At 40.1% G+C, this 26,700-nt stretch overlaps 3 protein-coding genes across 7 annotated transcripts in view; 1 reads left to right on the forward strand and 2 right to left on the reverse strand.

The window, feature by feature from the left end:
* Positions 1-2,461, forward strand: part of synrg (synergin, gamma) — a 31,750-nt gene extending 29,289 nt beyond the window's left edge. For all 4 annotated transcript variants that reach the window (XM_063016448.1, XM_063016449.1, XM_063016450.1 and 1 more), the window contains one exon: positions 1,578-2,461. In XM_063016448.1, coding sequence (XP_062872518.1) covers positions 1,578-1,709 — 132 coding nt within the window. In that variant the 3' untranslated portion in view covers positions 1,710-2,461. The remainder of the gene's footprint in view (positions 1-1,577) is intronic.
* Positions 2,462-5,146: 2,685 nt separating this feature from the next.
* Positions 5,147-10,443, reverse strand: dusp14 (dual specificity phosphatase 14). The gene is made up of 2 exons (XM_063016643.1): positions 10,170-10,443; positions 5,147-6,445 (listed from the first exon to the last, which is right to left on the reverse strand). The coding sequence occupies exon 2, from the start codon at positions 6,356-6,358 to the stop codon at positions 5,705-5,707; it is 654 nt and encodes a 217-aa protein (XP_062872713.1). The 5' UTR covers positions 6,359-6,445; positions 10,170-10,443; the 3' UTR covers positions 5,147-5,704.
* Positions 10,444-15,696: 5,253 nt separating this feature from the next.
* tada2a (transcriptional adaptor 2A) lies at positions 15,697-25,121 on the reverse strand. 2 transcript variants are annotated; one of them, XM_063016441.1, is made up of 15 exons: positions 24,869-25,121; positions 24,203-24,309; positions 24,039-24,098; positions 23,796-23,887; positions 23,483-23,640; positions 23,133-23,221; positions 22,383-22,455; positions 21,579-21,642; positions 21,209-21,252; positions 19,631-19,741; positions 18,856-18,927; positions 17,626-17,758; positions 16,942-16,982; positions 16,757-16,830; positions 15,697-16,108 (listed from the first exon to the last, which is right to left on the reverse strand). In XM_063016441.1, the coding sequence occupies exons 1-15, from the start codon at positions 24,891-24,893 to the stop codon at positions 15,923-15,925; spliced, it is 1,329 nt and encodes a 442-aa protein (XP_062872511.1). In that variant the 5' UTR covers positions 24,894-25,121; the 3' UTR covers positions 15,697-15,922. The 2 variants fall into 2 exon arrangements, with proteins under 2 accessions (XP_062872511.1, XP_062872510.1); XM_063016440.1 differs by having other exon boundaries at positions 16,757-16,833; positions 24,869-25,115.
* Positions 25,122-26,700: the final 1,579 nt, after the last annotated feature.

Raw genomic sequence — 26,700 nt, forward strand, 5'->3', positions numbered from 1 at the left:
CAAAGCCAGGTCCACGAAGACATGACATCACAAGTTTTATGTGGAGAAACTCCAGTGGCCTGGAGTTCTGATCTTAACCCCACTGAACACCTTTACAATGAACTGTAGCGGTGACTAGCTCGTTCAACATCAGTTAATGCCCATGGTTTTGAAATGGGATGTCCATCAAGCTCATGTCCATGTGTCCACATACATTTGGCAGTGTACATACAGCATATACAAACCAATTTTGAGGTGTTTTTTTTGTACACAGCATGTGTGAGATCTACTTACATACAGATTGTTGTTGAAGTCAGGATTCTCTAAGGGTCGTTTTGAAAGCTGTTTGAGAGCAACTGTCCTGTAGAAGTCTTTTAGCCTCAGTTTCATCTATTACACATGTTTATTGGAAACCATTTTCCCATGCAATGTTTCCAGTGCCACTGGCTGCCACACAAACCCAAAGCATAATACAAGGGATCTTCAAAACGTTTCTGCACTTTTATATTTGGGTTGGAAGTGGTGAGGGTGGCGGAGTAGTAATCGGTCGTGTCTGAGAGACTGAGAAAGACACTTATAGTCCGGATTTAGCACCATCTGATTTCCACCTTTTTGGACGCTCAAAGTAGCTTTAAGGGGAAGAAGATTTTCATGTGATGATGATGTGAAAGCAGCGCTGCATCAGTGGCTAATCACTCAACCAAAAACGTTTTTTGCTGATGGCATTAAAAAGTTGGTACAACGCTGGGAAAAATGCTTTCGAAGGTGACTGTAGAAAAGTGATGTAATTTGTTTTTTAAATTCTTAATAAATAGAGTTAATAAAGTGCAGAAACTTTTTAAAGAAAAACCTTGTGCATGTCTATTGAAAACCTTTTTTTCATCTGTTTATGCAATGTTTCCAGTGACACTGGCTGCCACACAAATCCAAAGATTAGATACCTACTGTATATGGTTAACATTTGGCAAGATGTTCTCAGCAGATGCTGCACTTCCCACCCAAACCTACCTATCCTCCTCCCAAACATACTTATGGTGATTGTGATTTCCTTGTTTACATTGTCGGTCCAGGACACTTGTTTCCAAAATGCCTCTGGCAGATCAAGATAGGCTTTTGTCATGTATTAGGTGTAACTTTTAAAGGTTGCAGGTTAAGGTTTCCTTTGCAAGACATAAACACTGCACCAGAAGTATGTAAAGACCTGATCATGAGCATCCAATTCAATACCATACGCATTAATATTAAGTTTGCCACCTTTTGTGCCTATAACAGCATCTATTTTTCTTGGAAACCTTTGCACCAAGGTTTGTGGTACTCTATTTAAAAGAGCATTTGTGAGGTCAGACACGATGTTGGAAGAGGTGGTCTCGCATACAATCATCATTTCAATTCATCCCAAAGGTGTTCAGTCGAATTATTTCCAGACTTGCCGCCAGACTTGTTAAACCTTGTGAAAGGATAAAATGACTTTATATGAGAATTAAAGCAATAGGTGTGATTTGTAAAGCAAAGTTACATTCTTGTTTTTTCAATTGCAAAATATACACCAGCCTAATCTCTGTCCCTCTTCTCCCCGCTGGCTCGGACACCGCGCTCAGGCTTTTAACTCGGAGACGGATAACTTCAAGCTGACGTACGGTGGGCACCAGTACCACGCCAGCTGCGCTAACTTCTGGATTAACTGTGTGGAGCCCAAGCCGCCAGGCCTCATTCTTCCTGACCTGCTGTGATTCCCCCATATTGTCTCCACCGCTGCTGAACCCTGGATGAACCTCACTCTCGTTCTTATTTATGTTTTCTTCTCTTTATAACCCATCATGCTCCGACTCCTGCACTGACTCCTGGGCTGAGATGGCACTTCGATTCCTGTGAATGTTTGTGGATGAAAGAAAATTGTCTTACTGTAATGAAATGGATTAAGCTTATTATCTTTGGAACTTGGACTGCATCAGAGAGGCAGCGCTGCCGGGGTTTGAACTACTGAAGGATATCATTCTGTCTAAAGTCTCAGTGAATTAAATTATATCTTTTATTAAGTTGCATGAAGTGAATCAACCATGATGTGTATTTCTCTGCTCGTTATTGACTACTCAGTTATTAGATCCTGTTTTCAGAAGTCTGATCATGACACTTGTTACTTTGCTGGAATGTTATTGGCTGGATCTTGAAACAAAGAATGTAAAATTCTCTAAGAACTAGTTTTTAGCTGTTTTATAAAAGCAGGAGCTGCTTAAATGACTGACTTTAGCATTTTTGAAATTGTGATGCCATCTTCGGATGGCTTTTCATTTTTGTGTTATTTTAAATGAATGGATTTAAAAATGAACTGTTTTTTCAGCCTGAACTTTCTCTCTCTGTCTCACTAAAACTCCAGCTGTTGCAGTGATTTTATGTCTAGCAGTTACTGAGTGCTAATAGCATGTCTGTGCTAGAGAGTGATGTTTTGGCTAGTACTGTGTTGATTAAAATGCTGTGTATAATTGTGACGTTTCCATGGCGTTTTTTAAAACTGTTTTTGTTTATTTTGATAAAACATGATTGAGTTTGGGGTTGGGCTAAATTACTCAGAACAAGTAACTGAGTGTGGAAAGCACCGTTTCGAATGTGTAACCTCAATTCAGAAAAATGGTACAGTGGAAATGTACAATCCAATGTTTATATACAGTATATTTAATTGAAATACAATCAATTTTTATATGTATTTAATTCAATTACAATCATTTTTATATGTATTTATTTAAACCTGTACACAGATTAGATATTAAATGTTGTGTCAACAAAAACAAGAAGTTTAGGCCCAAAGTCAACGGCAGGAATCCATTGAGTATTGGTTTTTAGCCTTTAGCCTTTTTAAATTCTCAAAATCTTTTAAAAATTGTATGTGCACTACATGGATAAGCACACATATTATATGTAGATTATTTTATATTGATTTTTAAATGTAGATTTATATATTTTATACATTTTATATAGATTTTTCTAAAGTGGATAACTAATCAGACCAGGATCATTTCAGAACTTTTTCCACCTTCAATGTGACCTATAATCTGTACAGTTCAATTAAAGGGTGTGAAATAAAAATAAAACACTGACAATAATGTGGTTGCATTCACTGACGATGTGTCCAAGCCGCACCGTCAAGGTGTTTCATGGAACTGGTTGCACAAATATGCACACCCTTAAACTAATTCCTTGTTGAAACACCTTTTCAGTCTTTTGGTTTAGATTTGACCAATCTTCCTTGCAGAAGCGCTCCAACTCTGTTACATTGCGAGGGCATGTTCTGTATGCCGTCCTTCCCACAGATTTTCAATTGGATTTAGCTCTGGGCCCTGGCTGGGTCATTCCAAAACTGTGATCTTCTTCTGGTGAAGCCGTTTTTTTGTTGTTGATGTGGAGGTAGACTTTTCCCAGATGTTAAATCTTGAGAGCTGTGTTTTCTAAACTTGGGCTAAGGACCGGCATGTACGGTCGCAAGAGGTATATCCATGTAAATTTGGTTCTAGCAGATAGTTACAAAACATTACGATATCTTTCCTTTTGATGCCATTCCAAAATTTCATCAATTCTGGCTGTTTAATTTTATTTAAAGCTCTTATTATTATTATCATGTTATTACTATTGTTATTACCTATTCCTCCACATCAAACTCGTTTTTATTATAGATTTTATTTACATTTAAGAAATGGACATTGCTAAACACATAGACTTAATGATTAGAATGGGTGTCCACATCTTGGACTGTAATCTAGATCCTTGCTTTGCATTACTGCCCAACATCAATCGTTAAATGGATAAAATGTATAACAAAGAGCAGTTTTTTTTATTATTATTATTTCTGTTACTGGTTTATGCTCTTCGCTCTTCTCTGGCAGTGGATTGTGTTTGATTTCACCGCAAACAGCAGCACTGCCATGGTGACAGTAACCATGGATACTGTAGTTCCTCTTCTGGTTATCACATTTCTGTACAGACATACAGACTCGGCACACGATGACTTGTTGCTCTAACAGAAATGCTGTTTCCACTGACGGGTTCCTTTAAATCAGCTCTGCTAAACCTGTTCCATTTCTATTCCCATCATATATTAATAAATATCATTAATCAGTCCATAAAATATTTTCCTCTTTAATAGTAATGTTAAATGTGAGTTGTTGCTCTGCGTGTGCTGGTGTTTAACTGGAAAAAACCTCTTTAAAGTGTATACATTTATTTTGGGGAGTAAAATGCATTGTGCTGAACATTAAAAGGTGTTAGAAAGACTTTATAATGTTCTGATTTTTACATAATAAACAATGTTGTCTGCTGGCAATACAAAAGGCACCGAATTGTAGAATCAGTGCATAACATCACTAATCTGTACAGTGAATTCTGAAGATCCTTGAGCTCTTTGTTTGGGAGACACAAAATGCATTGTATTTGACGACCCAGCTACATAAAATAATTCCTTCAGGTAAAGCCATGGATGAGTTTTATTTCTGACGCACCACTTGAATTAGAAACTGCCTACTCAATTTTTTTTTATTTCCCACCCAATCACCGCTTGGGGTATGCTGTAAAAACAGCCAATCACTGGTTTACCTCTTTTTGTGTTAATGATGCCCACATTCCCACAGTTTACAATTATTTTTGGAAAGCTTTTTTAGAAAAGGGGGAGGCACAGTGGCTCGGTGGGTAGCACAAGAAGGTCCTGGATTCGATTCCCAGGTGGAGCGGTCCAGGTCCTTTCTGTATGAAGTTTGCATGTTCTCCCCTTGTCTGGGTGGGTTTCCTCACTGTGTTTGACATTAAAACTTGAACTGATGAATCTTGTGTAACCAGTAACTACCTCTCCTGTCATGATTGTAACCTAAGTGTGTAAAACATGATGTTAAAATCACAATAAATCACTATTTTAGAAGAGTAAAAGGGCTAAAATGTCCAAATTTAGTGTATAATACGAGTAAAGCTTAAAAAAAAAAATTAAAAACCGTATGATTAGTTAACTATGGAGGACAATCATTTAAAAAACATGGTGTAGAATTTTTGCCTTGGTGGAGGTGCAGCAAGTACCACATTTCACCATATTTTTAAAATAAAGACACTGTTCCATAGCACAAATTTAATATGTGCGAGCTGTTGCAGTTGCACAGAAGTAGTAAATATAAAGCTGATTTTTTATACTCTGGAATTTATTTTTTTAATCAGGAAACATTTCATTTACAGGTCAGTGTTGTTAGTTGCGCAAACTTTGTCCAAAGCTTGTGGCTTTAAATCCAAAAATTAACAATATTAAGACTTTTAATGCACATTTCTGGTTTGGTTAAAAAAATGCTACCAATAATTAAAAACACATTGTTGCATCAGGGGAGGAACAGACTGTCACATCATCACAACATTTAACGTGGGTGGAAACGTAACCAGAAACTGGACATCTTGAGTCTCTGCTGCCCACTTTGTTTCTTTAAATGCCTCTGACTTCAGCTTCCAACCTCCAGTTCATCCAGCTTATCTTAAATAAATCAGGGTCGGTCAGCAATCACCGTTCCAATCACTACAGACCACAATGCAATGGCAACTTCCAGCGTTTTAAACTCAGGACTGTGGGGGTCATTTCCAGCGTTTTGCTCAATTGAACCCCTGAATCTGGCTAGGCACAGAGTGGCTGGACAACGTTTGACTGATCTGATTGAACCACCTTTGATTTACAGTCTTTACCCTGTAGACCGCAGCATCGTTGCTTCTCCTACAGGCCCCAGTAAGGTGCCAGGTTCCTTCGATCACGTTCGTAAATATCTGGAATGATCCCGTACGGCGTCTGCACCATCTTCACTGAGGTCTTCCCAAACAGTTTGCGCTCATAATCGATTAGCTGACGCCAAAAGCCGCCGTTGGGACGTATGATGGGCCGCCTCGCCTTGACCCAGGCGTGTGCCTCGGCCAGCGACAAACCGTGATATTTCATGAGATACGCGAGGCAGAGCGAAGCCGAGCGACTTATGCCGGCGGCGCAGTGCACCAGCACGGCACCACGCTTGCGTCCCACACTGTGAATCTTATCGGCTATGCTATCGAAGTAAAGCGCGATTGGTGAGTGCGGTGCGTCGGCCAAAGGAACTTTCACGTATTCCACGTGTGGCCAGTTGAAGTTGGGCAGCTCGATGGCGGCGTTTACGACACACGTGATCCCCTTTGCCAGCAGCAGGCTACGGTTGGATGCCACTGCGCCTCGGCTGAGGAACAGCGTGGGCGTGATTTGTGCCATGCCGCCAAGCAGGCTGCCCGATTCGGACACCATCCTCGATACAGCCGGACTGGGCAGTGTAGAGCTTCGATGGTGGTGGTGGTGATGATGGTGGTGATGCTGGTTGTGGAAGAAGCTCTGGCTGCGAGAAGCCATTGAAGAATCGAGCAGGCTCAGGATTGAGAATAAGCAAACTTAAGAAGAACTGAGGAGTGCTGAAGAATATCTGACCTTTGACTGGATCTAAAACAAAACAAGCAGGTTTCAATTTAGCTTAGAATTTTTAATTGTGTTCAAATGTCTTAGATCTTAGAAGAAACGTCACTCTTAAACCTTGGCCCTCGAAAAAAGAATATACACTGATCAGCCATAACATTAAAACCACCTCCTTGTTTCTACACTCACTGTCCATTTTATCAGCTCCATTTACCATATAGAAGCACTTTGTAGTTCTACAATTACTGACTGTAGTCTATCTGTTTCTCTGCATGCTGTTCTTCAATGGTCGGGACCCCCACAGGACCACTACAGAGTAGGTATTATTCAGGCGGTGGATCATTCTCAGCACTGCAGTGACACTCACATGGTGGTGGTGTGTGTTGTGCTGGTATGAGTGGATGAGACAGCAATGCTGCTGGAGTTTTTAAACACCTCACTGTCACTGCTGGACTGAGAATAGTCCACCAACCAAAAATATCCAGCCAACAGCGCCCTGTGGGCAGCGTCCTGTGACCACTGATGAGGATCTAGAAGAGAAGTGTAGAGAAGTGGAGCTGATAAAATGGACAGTGAGTGTAGAAACAAGGAGGTGGTTTTAATGTTATGGCTGATCGGTGTATATAAGAACATCTTAGGCCCTAGGCTGACAGTTTCCAACACAACATTTGCATGATTAAGTGATGACAAAGGATTGAGATGAGCTAAGTGTCATCACGCTTTGTCTGTCAGGAAGCTGTTATTCAAAGAAGGAATAATAGAATCATGGTAATGGAGTAATGGAGTCACTGCCTTGTTGTGATATCGTATTCTAAAGAATAGGAGCATCACTACGAGTAACTGGTAATACTCTGGAAGAACCCAGTGCTTATATAAACTACTTAATTACTAAGTAACTATGTAATTACAGTAAATTTATAGTTCAGTAAATTATAGGCAGTAGTTTGGGCAAGGCAAAGTGACGCCAGTCGGGCACTTCACAGATACAATTGGTCGTGTCTGAGGAAGGGAGGGCAGGATGAAGAAGCACCTTCTTGCTGCTGCAACAGCGACTCCTACTGGTCAAGGCGTCAGCATTGTTGTTAGCCAAATTCAAAGAAAACAGCAAAACCTTGCAAATGTGTTTGGGCTTCAAACATGATGGATGAGGCATTTGCTAGCCTGCAGCCCATCTCTACCAGCAAGGGGGTCAAGCAGGCAGCACAGTGGAATTTGGAAACTTCCAAATTGTTACAAGAAGCGAGACAATAAACGGTAAGTTTGTGTTAAATTAAAATGAGGTTCGGCTTTTTCATAGACACAAACGTCCCTCCCTAAGGGTTCTGTTTCTAGTTTTAACATCCTTGCAAGGTGTTTGAGTTTAACTCGAAGCTTTACAAAACCTCAAGTCAGATTTGTTGTGTTTCTGTGCTGAATTTTCTTGGCCAAGATCATCCTAGACGTTCTGCAATAACTGCTTGACAAATTTTTAATTGAAATGATAATTTGCTGATGTTATAAAGCAAGAAGTTTTGAATGCTGTTGGCTGTGTTGGTCACCCAACTGCTCTCATTGCCGCTTATGGCAGCTTAGCGTCACTCTGTGCTCAATGCCAACTACCCCTGAGGAACACAAATTTACCTAGCTGCTGTTTGGGGCGAGTTAGCGCTCGCTAGGCTGCATACAGATCAGCTGCCTTCACTCATGTTTTTCTATTAAAGCGATTTTCTTTGCATGATACATTTTACCTCATCCCCTCCCTCCCAGACGCCGTAGGCTCAGACAGCATTCGCCGTTCTCAGATGAAGGGCTTTCTAACCTCGATTAACATGTCACGGATATCAAAGCAGACACATTAAATATGAATTAAGTCTGATGGAGTTGCAGACAGCACCTGTGCTCCTGCTGTCAGACTCTGGCTGCCTGAAGGGTGAACGACGGAGCAACATGTGGCCGTCTAAAACATCCCACCTACGAAAATACCGAGTCACAGGCAATCTGGTGCATATGTATTATTTTAATAATCTCATGCCATCTGGTTTCCTGGGTGTGCTGGGAATTGGTGCGCCAGTCACAATCTGCACATCCAGACAGCGTCGGTGTCTTTAAACCTTTTGTTTTAACAAGCTGCCTGATTAAAATTCTCTAAGGATTCTACTTGTGGTAACATCTGTCCTCTGAAGCAGCCCACTGTTCACCATTCTATGTACACACAGTGGATTCAGAGAGTATTCAGACCTCTTCAGAAAGTATCTGTACCCTTTTGGTATTAGGAATTGATTTTAAATGGATATAACTGCCAATACTGATTCATCACCAACAACAACAAAGTGAAATGTTGTGAAATCAACTGAAAATCATTGTGCACACAAGCACCATTTTATAGACCTGCAATATGGGTGGCTGAAACACCTGATCCCAAAAACAGAAAGGGAGTCCATTCACTTTTGACTTACTATTGTAAATCAAAGGTACAAAAGGGTGGTTGATCCCAATACGGAGATTCACAGTCATCTGGGTATGAAAGTCCAGGTATGAGAGGCAGCACGGCTTGAGAAGCAGCTTAGTGGACACACGTTGGCTCATCAATCAGGCTGCAGTCTTCAGTCTTCAAGCTGTCAACACTAATGTACATCTCTGATTCAATCACACACTTCACTATACTTAGGTTTGTGGACCTAGATATGTGCAGCCTGTAATCTAGAGGAATCAGATTCCACCATGCTGGCACTAATGGCAACAAGAGACGCCCGGGCAGAAACCTGAGCTGCAAAATGGCAGCATTTCTTCCGCACCAAACACGGAGAACAAGATCTGTAATCTAATCTGGCTATCAAGACTAAATTAAAAATATCTGATTCAACAAGTGGTTTCTACAGTGCTCGCTCCATATACACTCACTGAACACTTTATTAGGTACAACTTTCCGTCTGCTGTACAAGCTACTCCTCTAAAGCAGATGAACTTTGTGGGTATACAATTACTAACTGTAGCCCATTTGTTGCTCTGTACACTTTGCCGGACAATAAAATCTTGACCAGTGCACCCTTTATTATTAATATAGTGTTTTGGAGCAATTATATGATATTGCCACATGTATACTAGGGTTTCTTAGGGTAACTTTGGTTTATATTGAGGTGCTAGAATCGCACAGCAGTCAATTATGCAAACCCAATATTGTCAGGACCCAGGTCTTGAGTTCAAGTCTTGGTAGAATAAACAGCCTGGCTGGCTGTGTCTGAGGGAGGACAAGCTGAATAGGGGATGTCGGAACAAGCTTCAGAGGAATACAGTGACAATAACAAGTTGTCTGATATATGTTGATGTACACTGAAAGAATTCACCAGTGGCTTTACATGTGGCAGGGAAGGCATGTGCTTCAATGTGGCATCCTGCAATGGGCAGAGGTGCCACCGTAAATTGGGGAACTGAGTATATCCAATATGGAACAATGCAAAAATTATAATAATATAATGACTTATATTGCTAACAATGACACCACCATGCTTTACTGAGGTACTATTGGGTAAGAAAGAGTACAAATATGATTGATAATCCAATACTTGCAACCCATGGTTTGAGCCAAAACAAGGTTTTCACTTAAAATGTGTTTATTGACGTAAATGATTCAGCAAAGTAAATTTCTATAGGCCTATAAATCCAAATAAATCGTTTAAAATAGAAAAAGTGTACACTGGGTTGTGCTCCAATACAAAAATAAATAAAACACTACCAACGATTCCAGATCCTTCTGAGAGTGGACTGAACTTACCTGCTCACTTTAACACACTGAACGAAAACGGCGATGCTCTTCAAACAGCTTGAAGATTAAAAACATGGTAGAAGATGTAATAAGGTTTGGGAGCATCAGGTAAGAACTGGTCCAGGTTATAAACTCCATTCATGGAGGCGCTGCTGCTGCCTTGTGTGACAAGAAGCGTCTGATTCCACTAATACAGCTATAAACGAGTCGGGTTTTTTTGAGTCGACTCGGAGCCGACTCACAGTGAAGAGTCTGTGTGGACTCGAATCAAAAACGGTTAGTCGGTCACTCTGGGTCAATTTTTGTAAAGAAACCCAGACAAATACGAGGAGCACATGCCAAACTTCTCACACACAGTGACGCACTGTTTAAAACCTGCTGCGTCACTGTGTGTTTACAGTCATGGTTTCACATTCTAGTAACCTGGAAACGATACTAAAGGAAAATACGTTGGGAGCCAGAGGAGTCGACTCCTATTTATGTTCTGAGCCAATTGATATGACTCACTAAAAAGAGTCGAATGGTCACTTACAGAACGCTGGGAAGACACACCTTCTCTTACTCATTCACTCGTTTACATTCGATGGTGTTCAGTACAAGTTGCCATTTATCTACCTGTTGCCCCAGTGTTTGTTAATGTATTATGTTTTTAACGTCATGTTTTACACTTTGGTTACATTCATGACAGGTACTCAATACACAAGGTTCATCAGTTCACAAGGTTATATCTTATATAAGATATAAGATGGGCCCTGTTGAGTCTGGTTCCTCCCAAGGTTTCTTCCTATAATTTTAAGGGAGTTTTTCCTTGCCACAGTCGCCCTCGGGTTGCTCAACAGGGGTTTTTGTATCTGTTGGTCCTGGATTTTGTAAAGTTGCTTTGAGACAATGTCTATTGTAAAAAGCGCTATATAAATAAAGTTGACTTGACTATATCGAACACAGTCATGGACAATTTAGTGTTTCCAATTCACCTCACTTGCATGTTTTTGGACAGTGGGAAGAAACCCACGCAGACACAGGGAGAACATGCAAACTTCACACAAAGAGGATCCAGACCGCCCCACCTGTGGATCGAACCCAGACCTTCTTGCTGTGAGGCGACAGAGCTACCCACTTAGCCACCGTGTCAAGTCAAGTCAAGTTTTTACAATAGACATTGTCTCAAAGCAACTTTACAGAATCCAGGACAAAGCAGGAAAAACTCCCTGAAAATTTCAGGAAGAAACCTTGGGAGGAACCAGACTCAACAGGGCCCATCCTTCTTGGGTGGCCTGAAGGATACTTTAAATAAATAGTATTTACACAAATCATACAAACACAGAATTAAAATGAACTAAAAGTTATAACTAGCAATAATAAAGAAATAAATAATAATAGAGTTATTATTCAGTCCAGTCTGTAATAAAGTCTGTGGTGAGTTCTTGACATTTTTGGTGCAAACACGCCAGGTCCCGTCACATCCGGCAGGAGCAGCATTGTTGGCACGGCAGTCTCGACTTTATTCCTTAACCTCGGGCAGGTAAACAGGTTTCCATCAGAACCACCTCGGGGTAAAACAGCAGAAACTGTAGTTAAAAATGTCAAATTTGAGTTGAGAAAAATATGTTTTACAGAGAGTTTTAGACTCCGGCAGCCCTAATTATTACAGCATAACTAAAAGGAAGAGCAAGCAGGTAACAAGGTCATGAAGGCTTTCACAGGACATCAGCACCCACCTCCCCACCATCATCAAACCTGATTGATTGAACAAGAGAGGCAGAACAACAGCAACCCAACATCCCTGATCACCACAACCTGATCACCACCGTGCCGCCCTTGCCCCAGTGTAATAATATGTAGTTGCCACCTTGTCCTTACACCCAATTCCTGTTTTACCTATGTTTAAAAGGCGGATGACAAATTAAAAGAAATAATGAATAAACATGCGATTAAACAACAAGAGATACAATTAGCATCTTACCGTGCTCTGTGGCATGTATACATGCTAAATGGGCCCAGTTGACCTCGATTATCAACCAAGGTGGTGTAACGGGTGCTCTTTTGTGTTGTGTCTGTAACATCACAATTGAAGAGGGTTTATTTATTGAGCTCACATGGCAGAGATGGTTAGTGCTGTGTGTCTTTCGTATATTTAATGGCAGGGGCGTGCACCAAGAGAACGGTACAGGTCTAAATGCTTGAGCTCTTCAGCGAGTTAGCAAGGTGTAGCAGAAAGCCACAATGCAGCCATCAAAATTTCTAATTGTACACCTATTAGGTGTCTAGTAAAGTGATATTTGAATGCCAAAAATGCCAGTGCCGTTGTTGTGCTGAAAACAGTCAACCACCCAAAAAAATATCGAAACAGTGGTGGTCCTTTTCATCTTTGGGCCAGTCAAGGGTGACCTATTTCAAAAAACAGGTTTGGGTTTGCATATCCTGGAAACAATAAGTGCAAGCTGAAAATTCAACTTAATACTCAATACTTTGTTGACAAAATATGGCCAAATTGCCACAGACACAGAAAAGTAAAGGCTGTTGCTTTGGAATAGATGTCTAAAAAGCTTATGGTCAGTTGTTCACATACATTTGGCAATATACTGTATATGAGAGTATACCTGACAAAAATAGACAGTGATTATAAATACAAGACTGGCAAGTGTTGTTACTGTTGTTGATACTCTAGTAACCAGCCAGCTGTGGTTTATGAGCCATTTCTTGCTATCAGTGTTAATTTATAAATCATGAGCAAGCGTTTCAGACTTCACCACTCTCTCACACATCCTTTGGTGTAAAGATAAGTCAAATATTTGGTCTCTGAGACAGTCTACCTTTAAAAAGAAATGATAAATTTCCATTTATATTCTCCTTCCCAGGATTACAACAAAGAGATGCAAAGCTGGACATTCCTGGTTCTCATGCCAGGCAGCTTTACTTTCATGTCTGTCCTAGCTCTTAATGTCTATTCATCAGAAGAATTTTACCTACCCAGCCAATACAAAAGCCTTCACTGTTCTAACTACCAATACTGTGACCTTTAGAAGGAGAGAAACAAAGCCTACAGGGTAAATAAGCTCCAAGAGGCATGGGCCCACAGGAGGGTTTGGGTTTCCACATTAAGCCTTTTCTGAGATGAGAAAAAGAGAGCTTTGCTTTGGCCTAAAGTGAAATCTGGCCTTGAATTTAAGGTTAAAAGATCAAGTTTAAATAGCTTAACCTCACACTGAAAATATGAGAAAAGTAAAACCTTTAAGTAAAGTGACTTTATTACCAAAAATTACTGACACCTCACAGTTATATGTAACATCCTGTTACATACATAAACTACACATCATAAAAGATGGAACAGCATGTTACAAATAAAACCAACCAAAAACTGTGGTTTGTAACTGATTTTTTACCTGTATTACTTTTAAACAATACAACAGCAAATAATTTAAGATTATACTTCAAGAACATTTTTAAATAAACACATTTCATATTTCCCATGTATTTCAGAAAAAAACGTTGGCAGTTACCATTCTACAATTTGCATTTTAAAATGTGCCACACATTCTCTATGAGGCAAAGGTTTGGACTGCAGGCAGGCTAGTACAGCACCTGAACCCTCTTCCTCTGTAGCCATGCCTTTGCATTCCATTTAGTAAAGAATGGCAACATTACAAAGTGGTAAATGCTTTACCATCCCAGCTTTTTTGGAATGTGTTGCAGGTCTGAAATGCAGGAATGTATGTATATTAAAAACGAAACAAAGTTGATCAGACAAATCATGAAATATCTTGGGTTCATACTGTCTGCAATTAAATAAGTGTTTGGGGTTGTGTTTCGAGGTCACTGAAGTTCCTTCCCAACAAACTTGTGAAAGCTGTAATGAAACACCTGTTTCTGAAAACAAACCTACGTTTTTAGAACTTCACTACAATGTCTGAGGAAAGGTGTTTCTACTCCTACTTATACAACATCATAACAGATAACATTAGGCAATATTTACAATCTGCCCCACCATGTACCTGGTGCAGTGGCAAAAAAGCACACAACTTAACACTGTATTTTATTAAATGACACACAATCCATATAAATAGATCCTGAGTGATGGGACAAAACAAAATACAGGGAAAAAGAGAAATGAGTAAAGGTAAGAATGAGGAAGTGACATGAATGAGAGAGTGAGCAAAGAGCTGCAGGATCCATTGATGGAACGTCAGTGAGCGCTAAATGTCATATGAGTCATAGGAAATAGCCGGTGGTGCATTAATATCATTCCTCTAAGCTGAAAACAATGCTTAACACTTACAGCCATGCTATCAGCACAGTCACAATCATCTGTTTTCTGTTTAATTCAATCTGTCAGATACAAACCTTGGATGAGAAAAACACTGAGGTCATAAAGTCCTGGTAAAAGATCAACCTAAAGCAAAACTGAATGGGGCATCACAGAAGTCAAAATAACACATCATAACTTCTGACAGACTAGTGGGAAACATTTGTTGAAGGCCAGTGTCTAATTAAATGACTAGACAGGAATGTTGAATGCCATGCCTAACTCATTTCAGCATCCCAGTGTGAGAGCCGGAATAGAAATTGAGTTGCTGTGCCAGGCATGCTGGCAGATACCCAGGGAAAGCTGATCCCTGTCATTCTACTGTATCCCAAACATCATCTGTTTACCTATGAGACAGATGTCTAAGATGACAGCACATTGGTGTGTCTTTCTCCTCATTTCTTGGCTTAACAACCTTAAGCCCATACCCTGGAAAGTCACTTCTTAAAACACACTTTGAGGAATCAGTGTGCAAGGATATACAACACATAAAAATTGTTAAGTAATATTTGATTTGTTTATTATTATTTAATTAGCTTGTTTAGACCAGTCACTCACCCCATTTTATTGTCAGCCTTAACTCCTTGTGATGGCACCTCAGCCAGACAGTTCGAGTTAGGTACAACACAAGCACGATGGTAATAATGTAACCAGTTTTCAAAATTCACCTCATGTGGCTACATTTAATAATAATAGACATTACATGTTTTAACGTTTTCTAGAACTGTTAATTAGACTTACACTGCTAAGAAAGATTTTTAAATGATTCTGGGATTCCTTGCATGAACAACCATGTTTAGATAATAGGTCAAGGTCAGAAAGAACAGTTACTGGACTAGTAATCATAAGGCAAGGCCCTAAAAACCCTCAAGAGTTTTAATTGTACTCGGTCACATTTGTAGGTAGATTTGGAAAAATGTGACTGCTAAATACCATAAATGTAAATCTAAACTCTGATCTGGCCTTTCCAATGTCCCAACATTTCTGGAACAGGGTTCTGTATAAAAGAAACAATGGCAATAGGATGGCAAGATAATTTAATATATTGAAGGTGTGTATACATATACGTACAGCTAAATAAGTTATAGGCCACTGCTTCAGCATAATTAAAAAATTAGATTTGATGTGGAATGCAACTGATGTTCCACAATAATTTTATCTTCCCAAAATTAGCAACATTGGACTTTTAAAACACCAAAGACATAAAAAACATAAAACAATGAAACATCAAAGTCCTTAATAAAAAAGTTCCAAATGTCATATTTATTTTGTTGGAGTTTCATATCATGAACAACACTGTACCAAACACTTATTCCCTAGCAACAACATAAAAACCAGTTTATCATTAATACCTATAAACAGAATGTGAAGGTAATAGTACTCAGTGCTGATGCAGAATGTGGGCATGTCCACCCCTCTGTCACCAGACATGTACACGGCAGTCCTGCTGCATCCACACTTAAACTTTGTTAATGTAGCCCTCCTTTATGAGAAAGTCGTAGATTTTGCGGGTTTTGTTCACATCGATTTTGATAAGCGAGCGTGCCTGTGCCAGCCGGAGGCCTCCTTGACGCTGGCACTCGTTCAGCAGGGCCTGTTTGTACTCGAGGTACGCACCGGGCACAAGGCGCACCACCTGGCAAAGCTGAGAGGCACGACACAGAGAAATGGGTCAGAGTCAGTGTAATGCTGTTTATCCAAGGACTTACAAGATCTGGTGAGGGGAAACACCGATTCAAGCCATTTTTGTTTTATTGCTACAGACGTTCAGTGCACAAGGTTACGAGGGTTCCTTCAAAATGTTTGGTCAGGAAGTTGGCTAGACCAGGTGCTCAGGTGGCACAGAGGCTTATTGCACTAGTCATCACCACTGAGAATTTGATTCCAGTGGTGCTATCAGCCAACTGGGCGTCTACACACACACACACACACACACATGACATGCTTAGGTCTGAAGCCCTGCATTGGACTGGCACCCTGTCCAGAGTATTCAGGCCTTGCATCCAGTATTCGTACTATCTTGGTTAGAGTTGTGGTGGGTCCGGTTTTAACAGGAAACACCAGGAGCCAGGCAGGAACACCCTGGACAGGGCAACAATCCATCACATGGCTTCGGCCACCCCTCCTTTCAATCATGTGGTGGTGGTGGGCTACAGTAATAGACCGCTGTGCCACCCAGCCTCATCACCTCCACCTCAACCCCAGTATTCTGATTTAAGTAAATATATGCACTGAACGTATATAAAAGAACAAAAACAAAAGTGGTTAAATGTGTAAGGTAAAGAAACTTTACCTCTTTTTCTCGTTCATTGAGTTTTTCTGTGCCTGGCAACCCAGTCAAGTTCAGAGGTGGTGCACTTCTTCTGCCTGCTGATTTAAATAAAAGAAAGAAATTTAAAACAATCACAGGATGTAACTCTTAAGACCCTACACTTTTAGGGTCTATTTTTAGTGGTGTTAATGTGTGCAGCAGCTTACCTGAGGTAGTAATGGTTGTGACTACAGAAATGCCCGCATCACTGCAAGAGAACGACATGGAAGTCATTAGTACACATGCACACACATGCAAACACTCCTGCCTTCTAATATATTACTATCCACATTTCTTCAGGTCTGCCCCCCCCAAACAATTTATCCATTACTACGGCAGACGTCTCTAGCAGACACCAGAGGTCAAAATTGCATTTCCTTGATCAGACATCCTGTTTGGATGCCAGGCTAGGTTGATATGACTGAGTCTGTGATCTCTCAGCAGTGGTGGGCTCGCTCCTTTAAAGGACAAACTCTGTGTGACTTCAATTTCACTAGTACACGACCTCATCTCATCTCATCTCACCTCAATAAAACGCTATATAATAGATCTGTACAGCCAATTCTCAACCACTAGACAAAAGTATGTGGACACCAGACCATGAGTGTGATGGATATCCCATTTCAAAGCCATGGGCATTAATTTTGGCTTCACTATGTGCATAATCATGCGGAAACAGGAAAGTTCATACAATTTCATATATTCCTAGCAATGGATGTGGTAACTGGGAGGGGTGTCCACATGCTTTTGGCCATAAACTGTAACTGTATTGTAATAAGACACAAGTACACATGAGCGTATATGTGAATAAAAGCACACGTAGGAGAAAGATTTCGAAATATTGATCTCACATGGCAGCTAGTTTGTGGAGCCACTGCTGGCAGGCTCGGTCATCCGGGACGTACTGAAGAACTTCACACATCATGTTCCTCTTATTTCTCTCGTCCTCTCGCGCTCGCTTCACCTGCTCGTAAACCTTAGCACCTGCACCAAAGAACAAATCTCAATAATGCGTTTGTTGCAGATTCTTTTCTCCTAATGTTCATGTAACACGTTTCTCCCAAACCACCACACTTTAAAAAAAGCTTATACAGGCTAATAAAAGTGTTATAATTATATATTTAGATTAAATAATCCTGGAATTATTTAGCTTAGGTGTTTTAGCCAAACTCACTGCTCACAGGTTTTTAAAACTACAACTGTGTGAAAAGCCATATAGAAAAGTAGCTGCAAAGCCTCCTTAAGGTGCAACTCCAAATGAATGGCTATGAATTTGGAATGGGATATCATGCACAAATACATTAACATCTGGGTTTTTGGCACTCTGGGGATGCAGCGGTCTATTACGCTACGCTGACAGCTTGAGCTCTGAGGCTATAAAATGTCCTACAAAAATTATAGAAACATTTTACATCATGTCCAATCTCATCTTCACTAATAATGTCAAGACAAGTGTCAAGCTTTTGGACTATGTCTCTATCATTTCATTAGCATGTGTAGTTAGCCTTAGTAATGAACACTTGATTGGCTAGTGTCTGGGGTAAAAGGTGGAGTCGAAGTAGCCCTTGCCATTAGGAGGTGCACTTGTCAGTGCTCTCTCAGTGCCGGTCCCATGCCCGGCTAAAACATAAAGATGGTTATTACATGTTTGTGGGAATTTGAGCCCATTAAAAAGAGAATTTAAACTTTGTGAGGTCATGATGTTGGTCGAGGAGGCCTGGGACGCAACTGATGTTCCAATTCCTCCCAAGGGTGTTCAGTGGGATTGAGGCTGAAGCTTTATTCAGACCACTGGCGTTCCTCCATACTAAACCGTGTCTTCACAGACCATGCTTTGTGCACAGGGAAAGAGTCAGGCTTAAACAAGACATAACCTTCACGAAACTGTTGCCACAAAGTTGGAAGCATATACTATGCATTATAAGTAATCATGGAGCCTTTTTAAGGAGGCATATCCACATGTTTCATCTAAGTCGCAGTAGGTGCAGTTTTAGTACCCACAATAAACTGTGATGTCTCGAGCCTGCCACGGTACCTACTAGTACGTATAAACTTGAGTTTGAGAGCCAAGTTGATCTTACCACAGAACGTCTGGATTCCTTCTTTTCTGTACTCCTGCAGTCTGCGAATCTCCTTCCTCAACTCAAACTCCACTGCAGGACAGAGGAAACACAATACAGGACAAGGCTATTATTTCTATCCCCTGCTGACTGATGAGAACTTTTCACCCCAGCACATTTGGAGTATTTGCTAGATCAGATTTCTGATCTGTCTCACACTGTTATGCCTCATGGTTACTGTGTAGTAATTTACATTTACTAAATTAATGTGCTGTTTTAAGAGGTGGTGTTAAGGTCATTTATATTATTGACAGCAAACCTAAATATTTTGATATCTAAACACAACTTTGTAATCTGACTTATCGAAAAGGGGTGTGTTTATACTTGTAATTCTGTTCCCTTGGTCTGGAACCCACATATGACGTATATTTTGCAAACCAGACATCAGAACAATGCACCATGCTGGGATTAATGCACCTATCAAGGTTGTGTATATCTGGTGGTATTTTTACCAACTGGAAACACAGCAAGAGGTGGTAAAATAGAAAAAGGAGTCGAAACAGCAACAGAAATTCAATGCACTATGTTCTCTCCTAGAGAGCTCATGACATCATGTTCTCTGTTATTCATATTTGAGAAATCTGCTAAATAAGGCTATGTATCTGACTAACTAGTATCATCTAAAGCACAACTCCACCGCTACTCTGGTCCCTCTTGGCTTTTTTTCTGACCCTTGAAAAACAATAACTGCAGATTATCACTAACATGAAAACATAAACTGAAATATTGTACTTACGAGCATGGCTTTCAATGAACTTATCATGCTCTAGTGGCCCAACCACCCTGGCGAAGCGCCTCATGGCATCATGCAGGTCCTGCACCTCCTTGGGATAGCGCCTTTCCAGAACTGTCAACACACAAAACTGAATGAACTTCTGCACACGAACAAAGAAAAGAAAATATGAATGTAATCACACCTCAGTGCTAATTCAGATTCCTAGAGAGTCACTTTCAATCTCCCGTAATGGGTGTGGTGAATGGTGGTTAGAAAAACGTCCAAGCCCAGGTACATTTTGTGAAAGCCTACGTCAAGTCTGCCTTACCACTGCGTCACCTGAATGCTCTAATATGGGAATTATTCCATGTGGACTATCATAGATATATTAGGAGGGTGTTGTCCACATTGTGGAATGTGATAATGAAGCAGCTGGATGGTGCAGCTCACCTCAGGTCACTGACTGTAAGCTGTTGGCATACCCGTGTCTGTATGGGTTTTGTATGTGTTCTCATAAAAACATGCTGAAAGTGGATGAGCTGCGCTAAACTGCCCATCTGTGTAAGCACACAGGTGTTATATCACATGTTATAAACATGTTATAAAGAGTTATGTTGCCACCCTTGGTATGAACCCTGCCTCTTACACTTTAGCATCTGCAAACATGCACGCACACACACACACACACACACACACACACACACACACACACACACACACACACACACACACACACGCGCGAGCGCGCAATTTCTGAGTCTCCATGGCGACTGGACTGCAGCACCATGGCAACTATTGACTGTCTTTTGTCTGGTCTTGAAAGCAGGAGATAAGAGATGTGATAGAGGGCTGATAAACAGAAAAGGCAGGTCTTATGCCTTCTTGAAAGCTTTAGGGAGCTCGACAGGGCTTCGACCAAAACAGAACCCAACAAAGGAACATCTGAAGAGGATAAATATTTGTGCTGAGCGATCACCGCTGTGACAATAGCAGGAGCTTCGTTCCACTGACCCTCCCATGCCTAGGAGAACAAATCAACAGCAACTTGTGGAGCTGCGATCGTTTTTATCATAACTGGCAGAGTGTACATTCATGTCGGGCTATTCATACGGAGGAGAAGCCGACAGTGAACTGTGTGGTACTAGCCCAGTCAGTCTGATTCTACTCCGAGTCTTTTTTTTTTTTCACAATTTTTTCATACTTTCTTTTTTCGATCTAGCAAAATCCAGTTCCCCGTGGCTGCAGCCCCCCACCCTTAAAGAGGTGAGCCGGAGACTATCGAGCACCCCTTCCAACACACATACAGTCGCTGACCGCTTCTTTTCATCTTCTGTACCGCATATGCACTGCTGTGAATCTGGGTCACGCACTGCTATATAAAAAAACCCATCTCTAGTGCAGTCGCCTCGGACGGTCAGCAGAGGACACAACTGCAGCAGCCACAATGAATGCCCCTGTATTTTTGGGGATTTGGGGGTAAATAATAATAATAATGGTTGGTAAGAGTTGACATGTGCTACTCTTACATTGGGGGGGAAAAAAGCTCAAGTCATTTTGATAAAACACAACTCAAAATCAACAGTTTCAGAAAGCTCTTACTCTGAAATTTGCATAGGTTTATGAGTCCATGATCCCGAATGATCCTGAAAAACAATAAAAAGATTGAAATGCTATTTAAAAAAACCATCCACACTCTAAATGAATAACCATGGTGACACACACAAGTAATGAAGCAAAATACGTGTGGGCATCATTTCTACTAAAGCGTTCTATTACCGTCTAGTACATTTCATACAGAACTGCCTCTGAATAAACTGTCAATACTGTCGGTCAATACTGTCGACAGTGTTATTATATCAAAGTGGTACAGCCAGCAAAAAGCAATTTGCCTCACATCATGTGAAAGGTTTATCATACCAGACAGACAGAGTGGTTCACAGATCAGAATACAAACACTGTTCAAACTTACTTTTTTCTTCGCTGTCTCTCTCTTAATCTGGAATGGTAAATGTCCACAACTGCAATTTTGAGAGCTGGAGCAAGAAAAAATCATCTCATAAATATTAATCTGCCTACCACATGTGCTTAATGACAAGATGATGACAATTTCATTCATCAATCAAACTACCAAATCATTTTTCTAGGGTTTGGGTTAGCTATTTTTCAACAGTTATTGAGCTCTGCAGCGATTGGTTACTCGGTCTCCAGCGTAAATGGGCAATGCCAAATTTGGCTCTGCACTCAAATCTGAAGTACTGTTAATTTGATTCTGATTTCTGGTAACCAGATGAAGTGCTTCCCCAGAATACCTTGTCTTCTGTTCAGGTCTTTATGTCTGTCTTCTTGGCTCGTTCCTTTTTACTCTAATTGTATTCATGTTGCTGGCCACCCTCTTCCTTTTGCACCTTCAAATCTTCCAAGCATATTTGTCTTTTCCAAAGAAAATGTGTTCTCATAACGTATCCAGAAGAAAAAAAGCTTCAGTTTGGGTATCTGGGCTTCAAGTGAGACTTCGGGTTTGATTTGGTCAAGGATCCATTTGATCACCAGCAAGTTCAAAGGCATTGATATTGTTCTGGTCCAGCTTTCTATTGTCAAAAGTTATGCAGCTTCTGTCTACCGTGCTAGCACAACACTGTGGTGATGTGTGATAAGAAGATAAGATGATCGGGCTTTCCTTGATCAGATTGCGGGATGTGGCAGTGGATTCACAGTTGGAAATCGGAAATGCTTAGATTGGGAGATAAAGGGGGAAATAATAGTATATTCTTACCATGAAGAATGTCTGAGTCGTCATCAACAAAATCAATGTCTTTCAAATCCCATTCTGCGTAATTATCAAATTCCTATCATGAAATAAAAACCAGTAGCTGCATTAGTCTAAATTTTAACGTGTCATATATGTACGTCATGTATTACACTATTGTAGGCTTTTATCCTCACCTACTATATCACTGATAAACAGCAAGATGAACTGCTACATAGTTTTACAATTATTAAGGTAACCATAAATAAAAAAGGTTAAGTGTTTTAGCCACACTTATTGCTAAGAAAGACAGGGCCCTAAAACAACAGTCGGGTTTAGGAACTCAAGGTTGACCTGACTTCACAAATGGTCTTTTGACTTAACAGACACATTCAGACAAACGTGGGGTGATGTCTATATTGATGCATATGGTTTCGGTGAAGCATGTCCAACAAGCACATGGTCAGGTGTTCACATATACTGGATATAAAGTGTACAACTGCAGTTAAGTGTATTATCAATTCATACAGTGAGAAGTGGGAAACTAAACTGGTACTCTTGCAACCCTAGTCACAACCTTAGCACTTCTAACGAGTATATTATACAGCCAAAAGCATGTGGACACCTCTCCTAATGATGATTTAGTTGTTTCTTAAAAGTATCAATAGATCTACAATAGAACTACAGACCCTGTGGTTTTACTGTCTTGTTAAATTTACCTGCCTTTATTTGTCTTGTTAAGTTTATCTAATTACACAGAAAATACAAAGCTCTGACCTCCATGAAGTCTGCTCGAGCAGGCATATAGCCAGCCATGTCTCTGGAAAGCTGAGAGTCAAACGAAGGCCTAGGAGGATCGTCGGTGGCTGAAGGAGAAGGAAACAAACAGAATTCGATTTAAGAATTTACAATCTACAAAACAGAAGACGAGCAGGACTATGTGGTCAACTGCTGATAAGCTGAGGGTCAAAGCGTTCTAATGATGTGTCAATCCTGTCTGTGCACCAAGCAAATGCAGGAAAATTTCAGAGTCAAACAGGAGGGACATTGCTTCATCAGTTAGGGAAGCAGGTTAAGAAATCTGGTAAATAATAACTTGTAATGTAATAATAAAGCTGGTCTCTTACGTTTGAATGTAATGGCAGTGTCAGCCATGCGAGCTTCCTCCACCTGCCTCAAACTGAGCAAAGTGGAGGAGAAGAGAGGATTGTTGATGAAGTGCTTCATGTAGTGTGCTTCACATTCTTCCTTGATCTTTGTGCGCATTTGGTAGGCCACGTCCTGCCTATACAGACATTAGAAGATAAAATTGGTTGTAATCTGACAATAACATATCGTGTTACATTAGAACCAATGAAGTAAAATGCACTATATGGCCCAGAGTATGAGGAAGCCTGACTACTTATTCCATCTCACAATCTTAGCAAAAAATACACTGACCAATTTCCAAAGCCACAGTCCATGACAGCCTCGAGAAGCGCCATTTCCTCTTGAGCTGTCCAGCCAGGCTCCAGTACAGGAAAATCAGATGTCTAGACAAAAAAGAATATTTATGTTAAATGTTTGCATACCTTGTCAATTTACATTTATATTTCTGTGCTCCAAAGAACATTATGCTTTGTCTATATTCTCAATCTAAGTGATTTAATGCCATTGTTTAATGTGTAATGTTGTCCTTCTTACCATGATCTCATATTTGTGGTCACTCTGGTGCTTTTTATACTCATAGCCTCTAGTGAAACACTGCAACAAGAACAGAACTAGCTATATTTACATTATCCAGGTAAATGATGGCATAAGACATATCCATGGCTGCCATGGATGTTTGTGCATGAACGACAGGATACCTGGAGGCAGAGGACGAAATCTGTGGGTCCGCATTCAGCACACTTTATGTAGGGCTCAACCAAATATGAAGAACATCCCCGACAAGGAGGCTTGTCAAAGGGGTCACCTGGAGAAAAAAAATGAACAACATTTGTTTACAAGCCTCCTCACATAGAATACATACAAAGCTGAATAATTTTATTTTCATTAACTACTTTATTATTCAAGTCAGGATCATGCCAGGTCCGGTTCCTTCAGGAAAGACTAGGTGCAAGTCAGGAATGCCACAGACAATCCATTGCAGGGCTACTGCCACCAACCTTCCTTCCCCCTCAGACATAGCCAGTCAGGTCACATACACTTAATTTGTTGAAGCGAGTATAAACATTTTGCATACAGTGCATTTTATTTCATTTCAACAAGGTGATCTGATGTATTTGAACTGAAAATGTTTGAACACCGATTGCGAGCCAGGTCAATGTCAAAGCCCTACCTCACCAACGCTTGAATAATTAGGCACAAATTCCCACAGACATCGTATAAGTCCATACCTTTTCTAAAAATAAATATAGGCTGTTATATATGGCTACCACCACTATCTGATAATCCTAACACAATGATCAGAGTTTAGTGTAACCTCGCTACGTTTAATTTAACTACTTATAAAATGTGTATAAAATACTTACTTCCAAAAGATGCGAGACGGTCCATATTTTTAAGTCACGCTGAAATGTTTGGTGTTTGTGTTGTTTTAAATAGAAGCTTTTTTAAACTGGCTGAAACACGCTAGATACATTAGCCATGTTAGCTTAGCGCTAGTCTGTTAAACCCGGCGTAATTCTTTACCCGTTAGACGTCGAGTTTAACACTGAGGATTAAAAATGAGTATATTTACACAATTTACACATATATTAATAACAAGCACTTAATAACACGTATATAAATACTGTAATAATAATATTAAAAGCTAACTAGCAAGGATAGTCCTTCAAAACATAAACACTGATGGACCAAGACAACTGGCGCCCTCTGCTGTTGGTTTTATGCCATTGAAGTGTCGTTCGCGAAAGAGTCGGTTCTTTGAATCGACTCTTAAATGTGACTGTTGGAGATGGCGAGAGGTAAAGAGTCGTTTGTTAAAGTCTGTTAAGAGATGTTAAAATTAAAACATGTCCAAGCAATTGTATGAAAAAAGAATCCTGTTCTGACGACTATACAATGAAAAGTAATTTCCACGCTGATTAATAGTAATTAACTTACTTTATTAGTATTTAACGAAGAGCCGACTCTTATTAATGAGTAAAGCCAATTACTATGAATCATGACTCACTCAAACTGAACATTATTCTTCAATGTTATCATCACTAACCGCTTTAGTCGTGGTGACCCACTTGTGCTCAACCCCAAGGACGGATTAAGGATAGTCTGGGCCCCTGGGCAAAGAGTTGTGGGTTCCGTGTGGGTTTCCTCCGGGTTCTCCGGTTTCCTCCCACAGTCCAAAGACATGCAAGTGAGGTGAATTGGAGACACTAAATTGTCCAAGACTGTGTTCGATATAACCTTGTGAACTGATGAACCTTGTGTAATGAGTAACTACCGTTCCTGTCATGAATGTAACCAAAAGTGTAAAACTTGATGTTAAAATCCAAATAAACAAACAAACAAATGAAAGAAATTCAGAATATAAAAGGTGCGTTAATCAAAGTCTCAGTTGTTTCTGCACAAGGATGGGTCCAGTGTGAGCAAACAGTTCAACAGTTTATGAACAATGCTGTCCCAGCTTTTGTGTAGTCTGTCCAAGCTTTTTTTGTATACCGTCCATGCTTTTTTGGAATTAGGTTTGTGTTACAAAAATGAGAAAATGAAAGAAATAATGTAGCATTTTAGAATAATCGTGGTCAAATGGTAATAAAAGATTTGAGATAATAAATATCAACCTTTTGGGGATTTTTGTAGTTCAGGAACAAACAAAAAATCTTTATTAATATATTTATGCAGACATAGTTTGTATTAGTGTATACAAAATGTAAGAAAAACTTATTTGAAATTGTGATGTTTTTACAGTACTTTTAAATATATTTTATTACAAAATGTACTAATAACTAACAAACTGTTAAACATTTCTTTAAAGAGATAACAGTACAACATTACAGCAGAAACAAAAAAGACAACTAGAGTAACAAATCTGTTTATTTCAGTAGTTGTTTCTTTTTTTACAATGGGCCCAAAACCTACAGAGAAACACTGGTGGGAAAACACCAGTGTTAGCCCCACGCACCTGTCCATTCACTCACCCACATCTAGGTGCAATTTAGAGCAGCCAATCACCTTTCTGCATGATTTTGGATGGTGGAAGCAAACCAAACTCTATGTAACCAGAGACAATGTTCGAAAATTAGTTTACAGGATGCTGATGTTGTGCACCCACTTTACCTGCTGCACCAATGTGCCAAAACTAAAAGTGCAAGAAGAAAAGAGTTTACAAACACTATGTTGTCAAAAGTATGTGAACGTCCCT

Source organism: Trichomycterus rosablanca, chromosome 20 (assembly GCF_030014385.1).
Source record: "Trichomycterus rosablanca isolate fTriRos1 chromosome 20, fTriRos1.hap1, whole genome shotgun sequence".
NCBI lineage: Eukaryota > Metazoa > Chordata > Actinopteri > Siluriformes > Trichomycteridae > Trichomycterus > Trichomycterus rosablanca.